We start from the raw sequence: 17,270 nt of genomic DNA, 5'->3' as shown, positions 1-17,270 counted from the left end.
AGAAGAGAAAAATCTTAGTTAAATGGTTTTTTTAAATGTTGTCTTAACAAACTGAATAAACACATTTTCTTCATTAACCATTTAAAACTGTTTTACTTTGTTGTTATTTGGCAGACCCTGCTACCTTTCCAGCTTCACACAGTCTTCTGTGGACCTTGTTTTTCCACTGAGAACAGCTTGTTTATTAAATAATCGAAAGAACAGATAATTCTTAGTTTGGATTATTGCCTAATTAATATTAAAAATATTAAAACTTTTGAAGGAAAGTTTGATTTTTCTTCTCCCAAAGGACACTGTGCCTCTTCAATAAAAGCGCAAAAGTAAAAGCAAATGTTCAGAGGTGACATTGTGCGCATGCGCAATGGCCAGCACACCTTCGTTCCCATGTCAACTTGTAAGAGTAAATTGGAGCAGCAGGGAAAGATGAGGGCCTCGGCCGGAGACACTGCTGGCGTCGTTGCGGAACTTTAATTGTAAAAAGTTTAAGCCTCATTCGAAAGCGCTTTTAAAAGCACTATTCACTAACTTTTGATAGTCGTTGTTTTAATTGACAGCATGTTCCCGTGTTCTAGCAGGGTGAAACTAAACCGAGTCGCGTTAAAAGACGTTGTTGGGCTGAAAGCGGCGGCGGCGCCGCGGCGCAGACGGGTCCCGACGTCGTTGAACACCGCTACAGCTGACCCCCAAACCCAAGAGGAAAACCTGCTAGTTTCTGAACCGGTGTCAGTGGAAGACACCGCCTCCGTCTCTAGCAACAGTGCACCCGTCCAAACTTTGTTAACAGACCAAACGGGCCCGGCGGACACACTGACCTGTAACATCCCTGACGAAGAGCCGGTGGAGAAGTGCACTTGTGCGCAGAAGGAAAAGAGGAGCAGTAACATTGAGTCATGCAAAGGTAATAAAAGCAGGAATTTAAAACTAGAGGGGCCGCTAACTAGAGGCAAGTATCACCAGAGCAAACCGAACACCAGGAGAAAGGCTAGGCAGGACTACCTGAGAAGGCTCTGCAGCCTCAGACTCAGGTGTACTGTGTGCTTCAGCGCTCAGACGATACTTAAACAGGCCGAGGTGCAGCCGAGGGCCTCCATGTCCCGAACTAAGTATAGCAACGAGCGCTTGGTCTCTGACGTCCCTAAGAGCCAGAAACCATTGGATCTCAAGTCAAATGTAGGTAAAGCGTCTGGCAGAGGTAAATTCAAACAAGGGAATATCAAACGTAGAAATCGCGCAGCTGACGTTGGTAAAAGTGTGAGAGCGGGTCCGAGCTCAGTGAAGGCCAGGTCCGCTGGGTGCGATCCTCAGCCCGCCGCTGCACACGCAGGACAAATGCCAGCCGGCCAACCCACCACACTGTCAAGTAAGGGTCACTTCAGATGTGTTGTTTGCTAAAGCCCCGTTGGTTCATCGATCTCCAGTACCAGTGTTAAGTTACTGGCATGGAACTCCAGCTAGCAGTTTGTAACTGAGCATTTATTTGTAAGGTAAAAACGTGTCGCTAACTTTATGCTAACGTGCTATGTTTGTTTTTTTTTGCTAAGCTAACAGCGCAGCTATGTGCTTGTTTACTGACCTCGCTACGTGAAAGGTCATCAGTCAGAGGATAACTAACGTTTTAAAATTTGTGAGCCCATATTTATTTTTCTGTAATGAATTATTAAAGATGCTAACTGGCAGCTAATAGCAGTGAGGTGAACTGCCATGTTCTGACCTGACCCCCTGCACATTGCTAGCATTGAGCCCTTGGGATACCAGCTTGAGGTACTTCAGATTTTGGCTTCTATAACCTTATCTGTATACCAGTTGTCAGTCAAATCTATTACATTGTGACAAAGTGGATTATAAGGCAGTGTAGTGATGTTGGGTATGCACTGCCCAGTTGACAGTCCCAGATGTTCCCATGTGAAAAACTCACTGCCCTTTATCATTCAACACTCTTTTCATGTGAAACTAAAATTTGGCAACACTTTTTAAGTTAGAGCTGCATTGATTAGTCAGTCATTCTGTTTTCAATCAGTTAATGGCTTGAGTCATTTTTTGTAAAAGTCACATTTTTTGTTCTGGCTTGAATGAGAATATTTCTGTTTTTTTTTTTTTTTTGCTCTTCTATGAGTTCATTTTATTCCCATGTGTGGCTTGTCCAGGTTTATTTTTCTGGCTGTGGAATGGGCTCGCTGCTGCTCCTTGTTGATTCAATTGAGTCTTGATTGAACTATGTGGAGCGAAACTACCAACTGCAACTGAGGTTCTTGAAAAACGCGCTTGCAGTTGGTGTTTAACTCAGTAAAACACCAGTAAAGATTCGTCTATGGTGTGGTGGACTGGTGGCACTTGAAAACCTGCTTGGACAAACTACAAAAAGGGGAAGCTTGTGCTATATCAGAAGTGTTTTCAAAGAATATTTTTCAGTTTTACAAGTGGAAAGATGATATGAATGAAGACTAACTAGCTGATTTTGTAAATGCATGTCTCAGTAACATCCCCAACTCTGTGAAATCAGCCTACAGCTGCTCCCCTAACCGTTTTATCTCATCTACTGTCTCCTACACAGCTAATGAGACCGTCCCAAATGGGGTTGACTCATATGGAAATCCATGCGGTCAACCCCACCCCCGACTTGAAATTGTTGCATTCACTTTTGCGCTATGTGACAAGTTTTTGTTTCCACTTTCAGACGTTGATAGAAACACTCACCCGAGCCCCACTGGACTTGCTGGTTCAGAAGGGTCTTTGAGAAGAGATTTCAAAGTCTTCGGCTGTGGTGACTGTAAATTTCTTGCTGTCCAGCGGAAGAGGTTGGGTAAGCAAGAGCAAAAGAGCAGTAGCCCGGTGCCAGGGCAGCCTGTGATTGAGGTACATCTCAAGGAAGCGAAAAAAGTTGCTGAGTCCTCTCAGAAGATTGTCATTCGGATAGGCAAGTACCCGCAGGTGACGCTATGTGACATAGCCCAAAAATGTGATGCCTTGAGCCACGATTGCGGCTTTGTGTTACCGGATGTTCTCAAGACCAAAGTTGTGCGTTGCTTCAAGGACATGAGAGCTGTATTTCAGTTTGGGCCCGGTTGTTTAGGGCATAACAAACATGAAAACGAGGAAGGTGCTCTGGCGAGAAAAAAAGAGTCTTGTGCCAGGTTTCAGTCTGAGAGGAGCGTCTGTCTGTCTCAGAGTCTGGCTGAACACCAGAGACACCTGAAAGAACACACAGATCCACAGGCGTTATCCAGTCATACCACATGTCGTTTCCTCAAGAGCTGGACAAGTGAAGGTTCTGCAACCTGTTCTGCTTCTTTCTTACTAGGCAAACGTGCAAAAAGTGGAGATTGCAGGGCTGGCATGTGGGACAGAGGTGATGGGGAGGATCCAGGGCCAGGATCTCACCTCATGGGAGCTGAGATCCGCACAGGCAAAAGAATAAAGCTTTGGGCGAGTGTACAAGATGGGATTTTTTCAACCACCCCAGATTTAAAAAGCACTGATTGCAAAAATCCAGCAAAAACTGACTCCAGAGACAATGAGAAAACTTTCTTTTGGACATCTGATGAAAGTCAGTCCTGTTCAGAGTGTGCAGTTGGCGGCGACAGCACCTTTGGTTCAGCTGTGGAAGAAAACTGTGTCCACAAGAAACCTTGTGGTGAGAAAGAATCTGACGCAGCACAGATGTCATCGGAGCTATTCTGTGAGAGGAATGAGGTGGATAGGGATGAACCTGAGTCTCTCACCTGCCAGAGAGTGAGAGTTTATTCCAGAAAAAATATTTTTTCGTGTGCACGCACATATATGTCCTGGCCCTTCTCTAACAGTGGCCGGACCCCTAAAACAAATGCTGGTACCACAGCATGTGCAGCAGAGCATGTAGATCCATCAGATAACACTGACTGTCAAATAAACCAAAAGCTGGAACGTTTACCCAGCAGCCAAACCAATGAAACACTCCCAAATGAACCTAGAGACTCCTCTTCAGACTCCACTTATCAGGCTTCTCATCTGAATGAGAAGCTAGAAGAGGATGGAGAAAGCATTTCAACAGAGAGAAATCGAAAAAGGCATAGAAATATGTCTTCACACTGTTCAGATAACACAAACACAGAGTTTGCGCCTCACCTAATGGAGCCTGACAAATCACTAGCTGGTCTTCCCTCAGATACAGCTACCCTATCAAGGCCAAGTTGGCATGGAAAAGAGCCTGGCACTGAAGCAGCCTCGGCCTCATCTTTGCCAGCTAATGGACCTCAAACCGACAGCTCCACCTCTGCCCCGTCCCCCTCAGCACTCTTCCCGAGTGACTGGGAAACTGCTACCAGTTTGTCTTCCATGTCATCTCCGTTCACGCAGGGTGGTTTGAGCAGCCCCTCAGCCACAGCGTCCTCTCTCCCGCCTTCATTGTTCCTTCTGAGCAAAGTCAAAAGTGTTGGCTTGTCTGATTCTTCTTTAACCAAAGCGGTAGAAAAGACATTGTTCTACTGTGAAGAAACCAGAATGACATGCATTTCTTCATCCAGTCCTTCTCTGCACAACTCTGAAATTTTTAGTTCAGGTGAATCCTCCCTCCTCCTGCCCCAGGATGAGCAAGATGGCAATGAAGCACCTTTCAGAGAGAGGTGCCCACCCAAGCTGGAGCCATATTACAAAACAAGCCCCATCAACTATGATCTTCTTGAGCGAGAGCGCTTGTCGCACAGTGTTCTCACAGGAGAGTCTGTAGATGCTGAGTTTATGCTTCCAATAATGCTCTCTCCTGTCACTTCACCACAAGGGCACTCATGGACAAGCTTCCTGCCCCAGAGCCCAGGCTGTCAAGATGAAGAGGAGGAGGAAGTAAAAAAAGGCACCTGCAAAATATCACCTGGATGTCAGATGCCACAAATTGTTAACATCAATAATGAAAACGGCAAAGATTTTCTTGAACCTGATTTCGAAGATTTGGAAGGAGTCTCAGTGAATTTCAAACCTTGGACTCCTCTAAGCGAACCCCAGGCTTCTCCTAGCACCAGTGAAGAGAATGATTGTAGTGGAGAGGAAAGCCAGGATCAAACTGACTGCGAAGATGATGTGGAACAGGGATACAAAAAATCTGACCAACTTTCCTCGGACCTATTTAAAATAAAGGCAACCTTTACCTCAGGCGATCTGACAGAATCCTGCTCGTCTACCAGCAGTGATGAAGAGGATCGTGTAACCTTCAGTCATGAGGAAGAGCCATGTTCTACTCAAGACGAGGGTTCAAGTCCATCTGAAATCTGCAGTGAGAGGGATCAGAATGAAACAGCTGGCGATACTCAGCAGGCCATTTTGGATGAGTTCACAGCTTACAAGCACGATATCCTGCTTGTCGATGTGATTCCAGAAGACCCAGACCTGTTTAAAAACCTGCCCCAGAAAAGTGTACTGAAACTGGGCCCTGCCAGGGTTACTCCGGCCCCTAGAAACGGACCCGTTGCAGTAGGGACAATGCTGCTGCCAAGGACGGATGGAGCACAGTTTGAACAAAGGTAAGGTCTGATGTTTGATAGCATCTCCAGCAGTCACAGATGAATTGTGTTGTTCATTACAAATTAAATTACTGTGTTATTTGTGTTTCAGATTGACCCCAGTTAGTATTGATTTTCACTGCGAAAGCCCTGATATCACAGGTATGGACAGTGCACCTGTCAGAATCCATTATATGTTATATATTTCAGATTGAATCACATGCTCATTGCTAACTGATAATGGCATTGATGCATTGACACTATCTGAGGCTACACATCCTCATACTGGGTATTTTCTAGCCTGCTAGTTGCTTGCTAGACACAAATTAAAATTTACCAGAGCATCACACACTAGTCATAAACCTCTACAACTAATAAATCCTGTTTGTGTAGTTAATTTTTTATGCTAAATTCTCTTTGCAGACTGAGCCGATGCATCAATTTCCCAACTGATTGTAACTCTTAACTCCTTACATCAAAATATCTAATCTGTTCTTTTTGGAAAAATTAAGTTGATTAAATGTGTAGTACTTTATTCAAAAACCATCCTGTGGTCTTAATTTTGTTTGTGTGTGTTTTTCAGAGGAGAACAACAACAGGCCCTGGAGACCTAAGTGTAGAAACACACCTTCCAAAACCCAAAACAGCACATGGTCCGCCACAGAAAAGCAAACCGAAAAAACGGTAACGTGGTCCAACGCTGTGTCATATAGTGGACATGGACAACACTTCCTGGGACTGTCTGCAAAACCAGTATAACTTCCAAGCAGTTGTGGAGAAACACAACATTTACAGTGCCTCCCCCAACTAGAATGAACAGAGACAAGGAACAGAATGCAATATTACCAAAAGATCTGTGTTGGGTATCTTATGAAATAATATTCTCAGCTAAATCCACCAAGGATTTTTTTTGTAGGAATTCATAAACAACATACACACTGCCAGTGGAGCATTGTGTGCAGGCCCTCTGCATTAAGCTAAGATGTCATGGATGAATTACGGAAGACATAATGGCCTAATGGGCACATAATAATTGTTACCAAACAGGCTTACTTACTACAAACAGAAACTACTTAATATGTTAAAGGTGTCTGGTGTTTCTGAACAGGGTCAGCCTGATGCCAACAACAATCATGAAAGCGAAGGCCAGGAAAGGTAACTGTTTGTCACACACTGAAACATGTCTTCTTCGGTCCAGTTATCCTTCATTATTTTGATAATCACTGTGTTTATGTCCTGTAATAGGAGCCGTTCCATCCAGACTGTGAACTCCCTGCACAGTCACATCCCTCCACTTATGAGCGTCAAAAATGGTGAGTGGAATTAAAACAGCATAGACGTGACTAAATTTTAAACTGTTTGCATGGCTAACTTTTAATTCTGTTGACAACATATATGTTCATTCTGGTCTGGTAGCATCTTGTGTAGAGTAAAATCTTAAATTTCTGTATTTGACTTTTGCTCCTTTGCTCTACACAGGGCCATGGATCACAAACCCAGCAAACGTGGCTGACTTTAGGCGCCAGAAATGTAATACTGTAAGTAGGAGAAATAAACAACAGTCACTGTCTTGCCACAAAAATACCCCTTTTTGGAACATGTTTATTGACTTCGGAATACATTGTATTTTCAAAAGAAACTGAATCAGTGCTACAGTGCTGGTCAGATATGACGTGTTGACGCTGGGGGCTGGTTTTCAAGTGTGTGTCCATACTGAAGAATGTTTAAATACGAACAAATGACAGTATAAAGCAAGATGGCTGTGGGATCTCTATAAGTCAACGCTCGGGGTAATAGACAGTTGTAAAAAAAAAAAACAACAACAAACAAAAAAAACCCAATTTCTTGTGCTTCATTTGTATTGGTGTGTCAATTCAAGAAAGAATAGCGTAGTATGATTATTTCTAAAAAGTTGCACCACATGTGATTTTTAAAGAACATAAAAAGTGTCACTAGATCATGTTGTGTTCAAGTCCTTTAAAATATGAGGGTCTTATTACAGTTGAATTTGTAAGGTCTTAATTGCCAAATCATATTTTATCTAATTTAATTTACCTCTGCACTGGACCATATATAATTTATGCTTCATACGTTTAATACTAGAATTGGGAAACGATTAGTCCAAAATCAGTTTTGAATTTAGTTAAATGATATTTGAGAGGTCTTAACAATAATTGAATATAAGTGTCTGATAGCTATAAACAATCCTTGAATTAATATACTTAAAATTCTGGGTTATCCGCTCTGTGCTTTCTGATGTGAAATTAGAAACAATTTTGAGACTTTTTAAGAATTATTTGTAAAGAGGGAAAAAGCTCCTCAACTGTAGGACCAGATACGATGCAGGAGAGACATCAGAAATGAGGTTGACAGTGTGCTGGTGCACACGGGTTGAGGCAATGAACATTTTAAAGGATATTTGTGCATTTTCATCAGAGAGATGGATAGTATACAGTGATATTAATGGATAGTAATAGAAGTTTATAGACTTACATGCACATTAAAATCATTTATAGGATTTAGGAAAATCGCGAAGTTTTAATTTCATTTAATTAAAAAGGTATATTTTTCAGACATTATAGTATTGATGTATATTTGGCTATAGGCGAAAAGTAATTCCTAGAGATGTATTTTGTAGCCGCTCAACTTGTTCGTGATATTTAATTAAATGTACTGTTGATTCTCAGGCATGACGTTTTTAATTTTAATAGGTAATGTAATGTCGTAACTCTCTCCTCCTGCCGACCCTCAGTACTGCAGGCAGTACTTCAGTGAGTCGCTGTCCTGTGGGTTCAAGATGTGTCGCTTCCAGCATGTGCCTGTGGAGGGGGACGAGAAGGTACACTCCAAATGAAATGAATATTTTCTTAGCTTGCCTGCAGCAATTCAAACCATTAATACACTGCAGGGATGGACGGATCTATAGTGGACCTTTCTCTCATGAAGTAAAGCCGTTGGCTGGAGAGTGGAGTAATGCTAAAGCTTTCTGAGGCAACATCTCCCTCTGCTGTGTTGTAGCTGCAAGTCCACACTACAGAAATGTGGAGTCACTGTCCCTTTTTTCCTTCTCTTTCAGTTCTGCATTGAAACTGTGTCACGGTTCATCAAAAATCCAATGTGCCTTCAAAAAGCAGGCAAGTTTTCAGTTTATCCAATAATTTAACCCCAAATGAACACAGTTTATACAGTGCCCATGGGTGCATCATACAGGATGTTACTCCGAAGAAAATGTTTCTTTTGAATGTCCTTGTTTAAGATTTATTTTACCTTAACTTCAACATCTGTCCTTTCTATCAGGAGCTGTGTTTACTGGCTACTACAACAGCAACCCACCAGGAGTGTATTTCTCCATGCCGGTGCTTCTGAATCTCCTCTGGGCTCTGCTCAAAGCCAGCATGGTGTCTGAGGTCTTCTCAGTCCTCAGCGTCAGCTTGGCCCACAAGATAGTGGTCAGTGAAGTTTTCAGCCATTTTTTAACAATAATTTCATGCTGCAGTACAACTTGTACTCCAGTAGAGGGCACGACATGCTCTTTTGTAAGAGAGGCACTAATTATTATTCTTGTCTTGTTAGCCTGGCCATGAGTTCCTGTTGGCTCTCTTCAACTTTGTGAGAGAAAAAGGTCTTGTTGGTTTTGTGCCTGAACTCATACAGCTCACATACAAGGTATGTTCAACAGGGCTGGCTTTAAAAAACATTAAAAGAATTCCAATTGCCTTTGATTCATAAGATACAATCCAGACATTGCTCTTTGAATATATGCTTTTTTCCATGGATGCACATCCAAAATTAACACCCACCAAATGTTGGTAGACTTATGTGCTGCACTGGCAGGTAAATGTTTGAACCAAAGCAGACATGTAATTAAAATCTACCCTGAGCGTTTATACCGTGTTGTGGTGTCATTAATGGACGGGCTGCTGCTTCTCCTCTGTCTGTGTCTGAGAATCCCACATACAGCGCCGTGATTTCATGGGGCATTCAGGTGCGGCTCATAAACTCTGAAACCTACCTTGCTTGTACATCAAAGCCTGTGGGCGTTGGCAGGGACTTGATGATGCATTCAAGTGTAGCTTGTAAACACAGAAGTCTCTATTTGAATGGCCACAAAGGTTGTTTAGTAATACTTGGTCTGTCATTACAGCATTTTAGTAATTAGAGGCTAAAATCATAACACTATTGCATTCGTAGGCAGAATTTAACCACAAATGTTATATTCAATTCTTAATGTAAACAATCCTATTTTTAGAAATGCACCAGGTTACAGGGTTCTTTGTACAATTTACATCATGACTTCTTTTTTGATTCAAAGCAACATTAACTCTGTAACGTAAACATTCCCAGTTGAATGAGCGGCTATTGAATTGAATCGAATCAACTCGATGTAAATTGGAATGAAATGGGTGTGGGAAATCAGGGGCTATACCCAACTCTAACATTGATTCCCACACACTTTGAGTAAAAATGATATGTTTCTTCATGTTTCTTATGCCTCGTATGGAAGAATTTATTATACATATTTGCTGACAGATGGCCAGTGCTGGCCTCGTGCTGAGCTTGGATTGTCTTGACTGTGTAAAAAACACTCCTGAGGTCCAGCAGACTGTCTCTCCAAACTCGATGTCTGGCAACCACAAGTAAGTGATACTTCTTTAGCCTCAACATATCAAACACGAATTCAGTCACAACACTCTTATACAAGTAGTTATTTATCATCTAGCCTTATTTATGGCTATTTGTGAAATGTTGTATGATTTATTTATTTTTAATAATAGTTGTTCAATCTCTAATTTTTTCATTATGAAAGGTTATCCACCGGTGCTCCCTTTCCAGAGTACCTGAATTTGGCCCATGCCATTGTGGAAATAGAGGTTGGTTCTTTTTAGTCAATTACTTTTGTCAATTTCTCCAAAAAAATGTATGTTTCTGAGTTCAGTCTGTCATTGTATTCACGCCTGCTTTTTTATTTTTACAGCTTTGTTCAAAGCAAGAGGACTGGAGGCGGATGGGGGAGGTCTTCAAGTCCAACTGTCCATCCAGCCAGCATCTCACCCACATGGAGAAAATCAGTGGTCGTATCGCTATAGCGCTGCTGTCTGAGAGCAAAGACAAGCTGTCACTGCCGTTTGGCACCTTCGCTGAAACAGGTACAAACCGGTTATGTAATATAACATTTGTAATGACTAATTCCCCATGTTGATTTCTGATGATTTGATTATTCTTGTTTTTAGTGTGTCAGAATGAAGGGGAAGACAGCCTGGTCAAGAGTTTTTTAGGCAGAATTGGAGTCTCTCTCATGTTAAGATACCACAAAACACATCAGTGGGCTAAGGTAAATAAACTCATGTTTACGTCTGATCTCTGTCATGGCCCTCTTGAGCCATCTTGAGTCCTGGAAATGATGCATTCCTATAGCACAACATTGATGTTGCTTTTTTTGGGGCTGTCTTGACTTAAGTGAGCTTAAATGTCCAGGTATAATCTGTGTTACTGAATGATAAAAGCCTTTTAACTAATTGATTTCCATATTGTTAAAAAAACAAACATTGAAATTAATCAGGTCAGCTCTATGTTCTTTTTTGTTGTGCACGTGTGTAGAATCTTTTTGGTAATAGTGAAACACAAAAACACTTTTCAAAAAGATGATCAATCTGGCTGTAATGTTAGCAAATGGATGTTACCTTGTATGTGTTTGGTGTGTGCATGTAGGGTCGGAGGGTGGTGGAGGTGCTGTCCACTTCCAAAGTCAACTACACCACACTGAAGGGTTTATTTGGGAATGAGAATGGAGCGTCCCGCTGCTACCTGCTCACTGTGGCTACAGAGCTCTTCCTCCTCAGTGGCAGTGTTGAGGGAGCTCTAAACACACTCCGAGGTACAGTTTGGCAGCTCAGATGTGACGTATAGCCGGCCTTTTTGCCTCAAAATATACTTGGTAGAAAAGTATCAGTGGTTTAAATATAGAGGTATAGTAGGGTAAAGTATCTGATATGAATCACCTCTTAAACAAAATGTATGTTTATATTGTTGTTGGAGAATTTAAACTTGGATGAAACGTCTTAACATTTTGAGTGTGTTGGGAAGCAGATGGTGTGTTTTAGTCAGATCATTTTGATGGTACACTGTCTAAAAATATCTAACACATCCGATTCCCACAAGTCTAAAGTGGCTGTCATGTAAAGCAGTGAAAATACAACCCTGATTACAAAGAACTCGGGACACTGCAGACTGTAGAACTCAGAATTTTATAATTTTTTCATCTGTCAAAATTCCTGATTTATTTATTTGGAAAGGGGCCTTGGCATGTTTTGTCTTTCCGTCTGTTGATTCAGAAAACCAATGGTTTCTGAGTTCGAGCTCATGGCCCTGTGAGCCCGCTGACCTGGAGAGTAGGACTCGTGTGTTGATGCGTCTGGCTGAGAAAACATCTCACAGAGACGCGCTGGACATTCTCTGTAACCTCCCTGGACTCAAAGAGCCGAATGGTGAGAGAATAAAAAAAAATGTTGCCTGTAATGTAAAAATCAGTTTTTCTCTCTTGAAATTAAACCTGTAATCTTGGGGTGCCATTTGGCTCAGTTGGTAGAGCGGGCGTCCCATATACAGGGGCTTTGTCTTCACTGCAGCGGCCTGGGTTCGAATCCCGGCCTGGAGCCTTTTGCTGCCTGTCACCTCCCTCTCTGATCCTGTTTCCTGTCATAACTCAATCTGTCCCATCAATAAAGCCATAGACGGGCCAGCTAAGTAAAGAGAAAGTCCATCAGTGCATCATTACTTTAAGAATTGAAGGTCAGTCAGTCCGGAAAATTGCAAAAATTTTGAATATGTCTCCAAGTGCAGTCGCAAAAACCATCAAGCACTATGACGGAACTGGCTCACATGACGACCGCCCCAGGAAAGGAAGATCCCGAGTCACCTCTGCTGCTGAGGATAAGTTCATCCGAGTCACCAGCCTCAGAAACCGCAAGTTAACAGCGCCTCAAATTAGAGCCCAGATGAATGCTACACAGAGTTCTAGTAGCAGACAAATCTCTTCATCAACTGTTAAGAGGAGGCTGCGCAAATCAGGCCTTTATGGTCAAATAGCTGCTAAAAAACACTACTAAGGGAAAGCAACAAGCAGAAGAGTTTGGGCCAAGAAACACAAGGAATGGACATCAGACCAGTGGAAATCTGTGATTTGGTCTGATGAGTCAAAATTTGAGATCTTTGGTTCCACCCGCTGTGTCTTTGTGTGACGCAGAAAAGGTGAACAGATGGTGTCTACACACATGGTTCCCACTGTGAAGCATGGAGGAGGAGGTGTGATGGTGTGGGGCTGGTTTGCTGGTGACACTGTTGGGGATTTATTCAAAATCGAAGACACACTGAACCAGCATGGCTACCACAGCATCCTGCAGCTACGTGCCATCCCATCCGGTTTGCATTTGGTTGGACCATTGGTTGTTGTTCAACAGGACAGTGACCCCAAACGCACCTCCAGGCTGTGAAAGGTCTATCTGACCAAGAAGGAGAGTGATGGAGTGCTGCGCCAGATGACCTGGCCTCTGCAGTCACCTGACCTAAACCCAGTCGAGATGGTTTGGGATGAGATGGACAACAGAGTGAAGGCAAAAAGTTCAACAAGTGCTCGGCATCTCTGGGAACTCCATCAGGACTGTAGGAAAACCATTGCAGGTGAAGACCTCATGAAGCTCATCGAGAGAATGTCAAGAGTGTGCAAAGCAGTAGTCAAAGCAAAGGGTGGCTCTTCTGAAGAATCTAAAATATAAAAGATGTTTTGAGTTATTTCACTTTTTTTTTGTTTACTACATAATTCCATATGTGTTCATTCATAGTTGTGATGCCTTCAGTGAGAATCTACAATGTAAACAGTCATGAAAATAAAGAAAAAACATGAAATGAAAAGGTGTGTCCAAACTTTTGATTGGTAGTGAAGATGTAGTACTTTTAAGGTAAAAAATAATGATATTTATGTACAATTTTTATGTGATTTTAATATGCTGGCTGACCTAAAAGTTAAATAGGTAAAAAGGTCTAGTTGTGTATCTGTAAAGCCTAAAGACGATTCCACTCATTTCTGGCTGCAGCTTTCAGTATGTTTTTGCATCTAATTGTGTTTGTGTTTTGTTTTCCTCAGACCTGATCGATATCTCCAGGTACTGCCCTCTGTTTAACTCTCATCTGCAAGTGTGTTTGGACAGACAGAAACTACCTGTAGCCTCGGACACAGTGGATTTCATGCTCTGTAAAAACCTGGCAATTGACCACGCTATGCTGCAGATACTTCTACACAAACTGGCCAAGCAAAACCTCTGGCTCCGAGCACGAGAAGTCTTCAGGCGTGAGTATCATAGTCTGCTTCACTTACACTGACACTGACCAGAAAGTCAAATGAAAGAGTTTGGTGTTATTGTTGGATCATTATTTTTATTTTAATGTAACTCCGATTCATCAGACTCTCTGAGCATGGGGTACTACCCGGCTGTGTCAGCTCCCCCTGGTTTCATGGCTCTGATCGTCCCCTGTGAACTGGGGGAGGTGGAGCTGGCTCTCACCTTAGAGATGTTAATCACCGTCAATGCAACAGTTCTTCATCTCTTGGAGACGACCCCTTGCTGCCTCAGCATCACTCTCAAAAGGTAATGTGTGCGATAACGTGTGTGAGACGTAGAGCTGCGACAGTTAATCCATCAAAAGAAAATTGTTTGCCAAGTATTTTAAAATACTGATTTTGCAAGCAGAAATGTCAAACATTTGCTGGTTGGATTTGGGTTTTGGACTGTGGGTTTGACAAAAGCAAACTGAAGATGGCACTTTGGGGAACCTTTATGAGCATTTTCGTGTTTTTACCCTTCATAGACTTAATGGTTAATAGATTTATTATGAAAATCATTGTAACATTAGTCAATAATGAAAATATTCATTAGTTGCAGCCCAAGCAACAGCCATGGTCGTGTCACATGATGTGTTTTTACATTGTATTGCTGCTTCCTCCTCCAGGACTCAAAGTTGCGAGAGTGAGTACCTGTCAGCTGGAAGCCGCCTCCTCTCTGCAGCTTGTATCCCTCAGCCTAAACTACTCATTCACTACAAAGCAGTAAACTCCTCACAGGAGCAAGTGTTCAACCTCGACATTTCCTCCGCTCGGTGCTGGCTTCGACACAATCATTTGTGGGCCAATGAGGTGTGGGCACACTGAACCCAAACTGCAGTCCCACAGATACATCACTTTTTCCCTTTGAATTTGCTTATGATCCAGACTCTGAAAACATCCAATGAAATCAGGAAAAAACTAATGCATGTGCATCTCTGTTGGCTGTTGGCTCATAATTCCGTTTTTTGACTAAGGCAGACAACATCACAACCAAAAACTAATGCCTGAACTTTCATTTTTTGCAAAGCTGACAATTTATTTATGTTCAAATTTGTTTTAAGATATGTTGAAGGATTTTTATGTTAATTCCTTGTTGTTTGCTGAGGAGTTCTTTTAGCTGTTTGGTCTTTGATTAATGTCACTCAGTGTTTGTGTGATTTACTGTTTACTGAAAAATTAGTCTGTTGAGGAATGAAGTCCAGCATCATTTTGTCAGGTTAGTAGATTTGGTTTAAAACAAATATGTAAATAACTTCTGAGTGTATATAGGTAAATATTTATGAAGGTGTTTAGTCTCTGACAGTATTATGTTACGGTATTACATTAATAATTGTCAAAACCTCAATTGTTGCTGGTCTAGCAGCTGTGATTTACATTTTCTTTGTATGAAGTTTTTATATATATAAAAAAAGAAAAGTTGTTCTGCTCCAAAAAGTTTGAGTCTGTAGTGTTTCTTCACAAATGGAAAAATAAATCCTGAAGCGAAGGTTTTCTGGAATTAATTTGTGGTTAAAATACATTACCATTGTTTTGTGATATTTGTGTCCCTGTGTCTTCATTCATTGTATCTGCATGGTGGCTCAGTGGTGATGAGGGTGGCGGTGTGAAAGCGTAGTGTCAATGCTAACCCCCCTGCAGTAGAGAGCCCGGTTTCCTAATAATCCATATCAAAAACTGGGCGGGTAGTTAAAACACCACTTCTGGAATTACACTCAAATTAGCTACATTTCCATGGAGCCTACACTATTTTTGATAACGTTACCAAGACACAACCTAGGAGGATAGTGATAATGCAGAAGTGCTGTTGATCCACTCGTATGGTGTTATCTGTTTCAAACGCAGCCATACGTACCCTCTGCTGTAGAAGCAGTGACAAAATGTGTTTGGAGTAACTTTAATGAAACCCCACAAGACTTGCAGCCATTTTCACAGATTTAAAAGACATTTTGATTGTTTTTGTCATTTTCTTGCAGTCAGGTTGGATTCAACGAGCTGAGGCGGCTTCCTCTCTTAGCACTTAAAGGTGTTACAGAGCAACTGAACCACCAGGGGGAAGTACTGATCTGTGGTCAGATGAGTAGTAATGTATAAGCATGATTAATGAGATGCCACAAAAAAATGTGATTATTTTTCAGACAAGCATAAACTCAGTTAACACTCACCCAGCACCTACAGTTTGATTCCTTTGGCAACAATTACACATCTGTGATAACCAGAGTGGAGTGAGACATCACACAGCAGATTTCTATTTCAGTAATGGAGAGAAAGTGGAAATCTCAAGACACTGACACTGACTATGCTGAGTATAAAGGAAAGGGGCTTTCTACTTAATGTACAGTCTCTTTGGTAATTATTAAAAAAAAACAGCACTGACATAAACTACAGTTTTACTGTGTGGACTCCTCAACATGGAGGAAGCTTTTTGTTTCGTGTAAGTTGTTTTGCTGCTGTTTTTATCCAAATTCCACATGGAGGATAGCGCACTAAAGGGTAGCGCAAATGGAAAATGTCCATCAGTGAAAAATGTCAGTGTTCAAAAAAATATGTCACACATGCCTTTCATCAGCAACATCATGTTAAAATAACAGTTTCAAAATGATTGTGATGGTACAGTGTCTCGTAACAGGGTGAATACTCTATCTCAACCACTCTGCACTCATATCACTTGTTTCTGCATTATGTAACTTCAAACCAAAGTGTCATAGTTTTAAAACTGACATAGTTTAAAGACGTAATCCAAAATGTAATCAAGCAATCCTTGACAATGTAACTTTAATTTTTTCTTTTCAGATGTATTCTGGGCTGATTGTAGTCATGTATTATTGTAATCTGATTACATATTCTCTTTTACATGTAATCCCTAACTACCCATCCCCAGACACCCACGAGTGCAGGCCACTGTATGAACAGATATTGAGTGATAATGTTGTAAAACACATGTTTAATGATATAAAATCGTTGCCTTCAAAGTAAGGACTGTTTTCAAATACTGTACATGAATAAACACTGCAGGCGGATACATTCTACTGTGATTCTATCTAAGAGGGTGTCAGATGATGTCCTGGAAATAGTGGAAACTTACCAGAGCCAAAACACAGTCGCCGAAGGGTGTGTCATCCAGGGATAGAGATAATCCTCACACAGAACTGTTTGTGTGTGTGTGCCGTCTTAAACAAGTTAAGACCGCCACGTCGCCTCAAGTCTCTCTGTAACCTTGACTGCCCTCCAGACCTGAGCATGTGTCATCTCAGGGCTGATGCTGCCTCGAATGAAAGAGCCAATTCTTCTTCTTTCTCAAAGAAAAGACGACTTATCGCACTGATTCTGCAGCCAGAGCCAAAAGGAATCATGAGCTGCCCGCGGTGGCTTTAGGAAGGGCCTGTGTGAAACATGCTGCTTTGTGGGATATTCCTTCAGGAGGAATG

The 17,270-nt window shown here is 41.7% G+C and overlaps 1 protein-coding gene across 6 annotated transcripts; it reads left to right on the top strand.

Annotated features, from left to right (window-relative positions):
• Positions 1–382: 382 nt before the first annotated feature.
• topaz1 (testis and ovary specific PAZ domain containing 1) lies at positions 383–15,381 on the top strand. Of its 6 annotated transcripts, XM_037093460.1 has the most exons (21): positions 383–898; positions 2,675–2,800; positions 4,754–5,489; positions 5,581–5,630; positions 6,052–6,152; positions 6,577–6,623; positions 6,714–6,781; positions 6,948–7,006; positions 8,221–8,307; positions 8,545–8,602; positions 8,766–8,917; positions 9,042–9,134; positions 9,999–10,105; positions 10,276–10,339; positions 10,444–10,615; positions 10,700–10,800; positions 11,178–11,343; positions 11,801–11,953; positions 13,609–13,812; positions 13,927–14,110; positions 14,472–15,381. In XM_037093460.1, the coding sequence occupies exons 1-21, from the start codon at positions 556–558 to the stop codon at positions 14,668–14,670; spliced, it is 3,270 nt and encodes a 1,089-aa protein (XP_036949355.1). In that variant the 5' UTR covers positions 383–555; the 3' UTR covers positions 14,671–15,381. The 6 variants fall into 6 exon arrangements, with proteins under 6 accessions (XP_036949355.1, XP_036949356.1, XP_036949354.1 ...); XM_037093461.1 differs by lacking the exon at positions 2,675–2,800; XM_037093459.1 differs by lacking the exon at positions 2,675–2,800 and having other exon boundaries at positions 386–898; positions 3,299–5,489.
• Positions 15,382–17,270: the final 1,889 nt, after the last annotated feature.

Source organism: Acanthopagrus latus, chromosome 3 (genome assembly GCF_904848185.1).
Source record: "Acanthopagrus latus isolate v.2019 chromosome 3, fAcaLat1.1, whole genome shotgun sequence".
NCBI classification, from domain to species: Eukaryota; Metazoa; Chordata; class Actinopteri; order Spariformes; family Sparidae; genus Acanthopagrus; species Acanthopagrus latus.
Note: the sequence above shows the minus strand (reverse complement) of the source record. Positions and strands in the feature narration are given on the sequence as shown.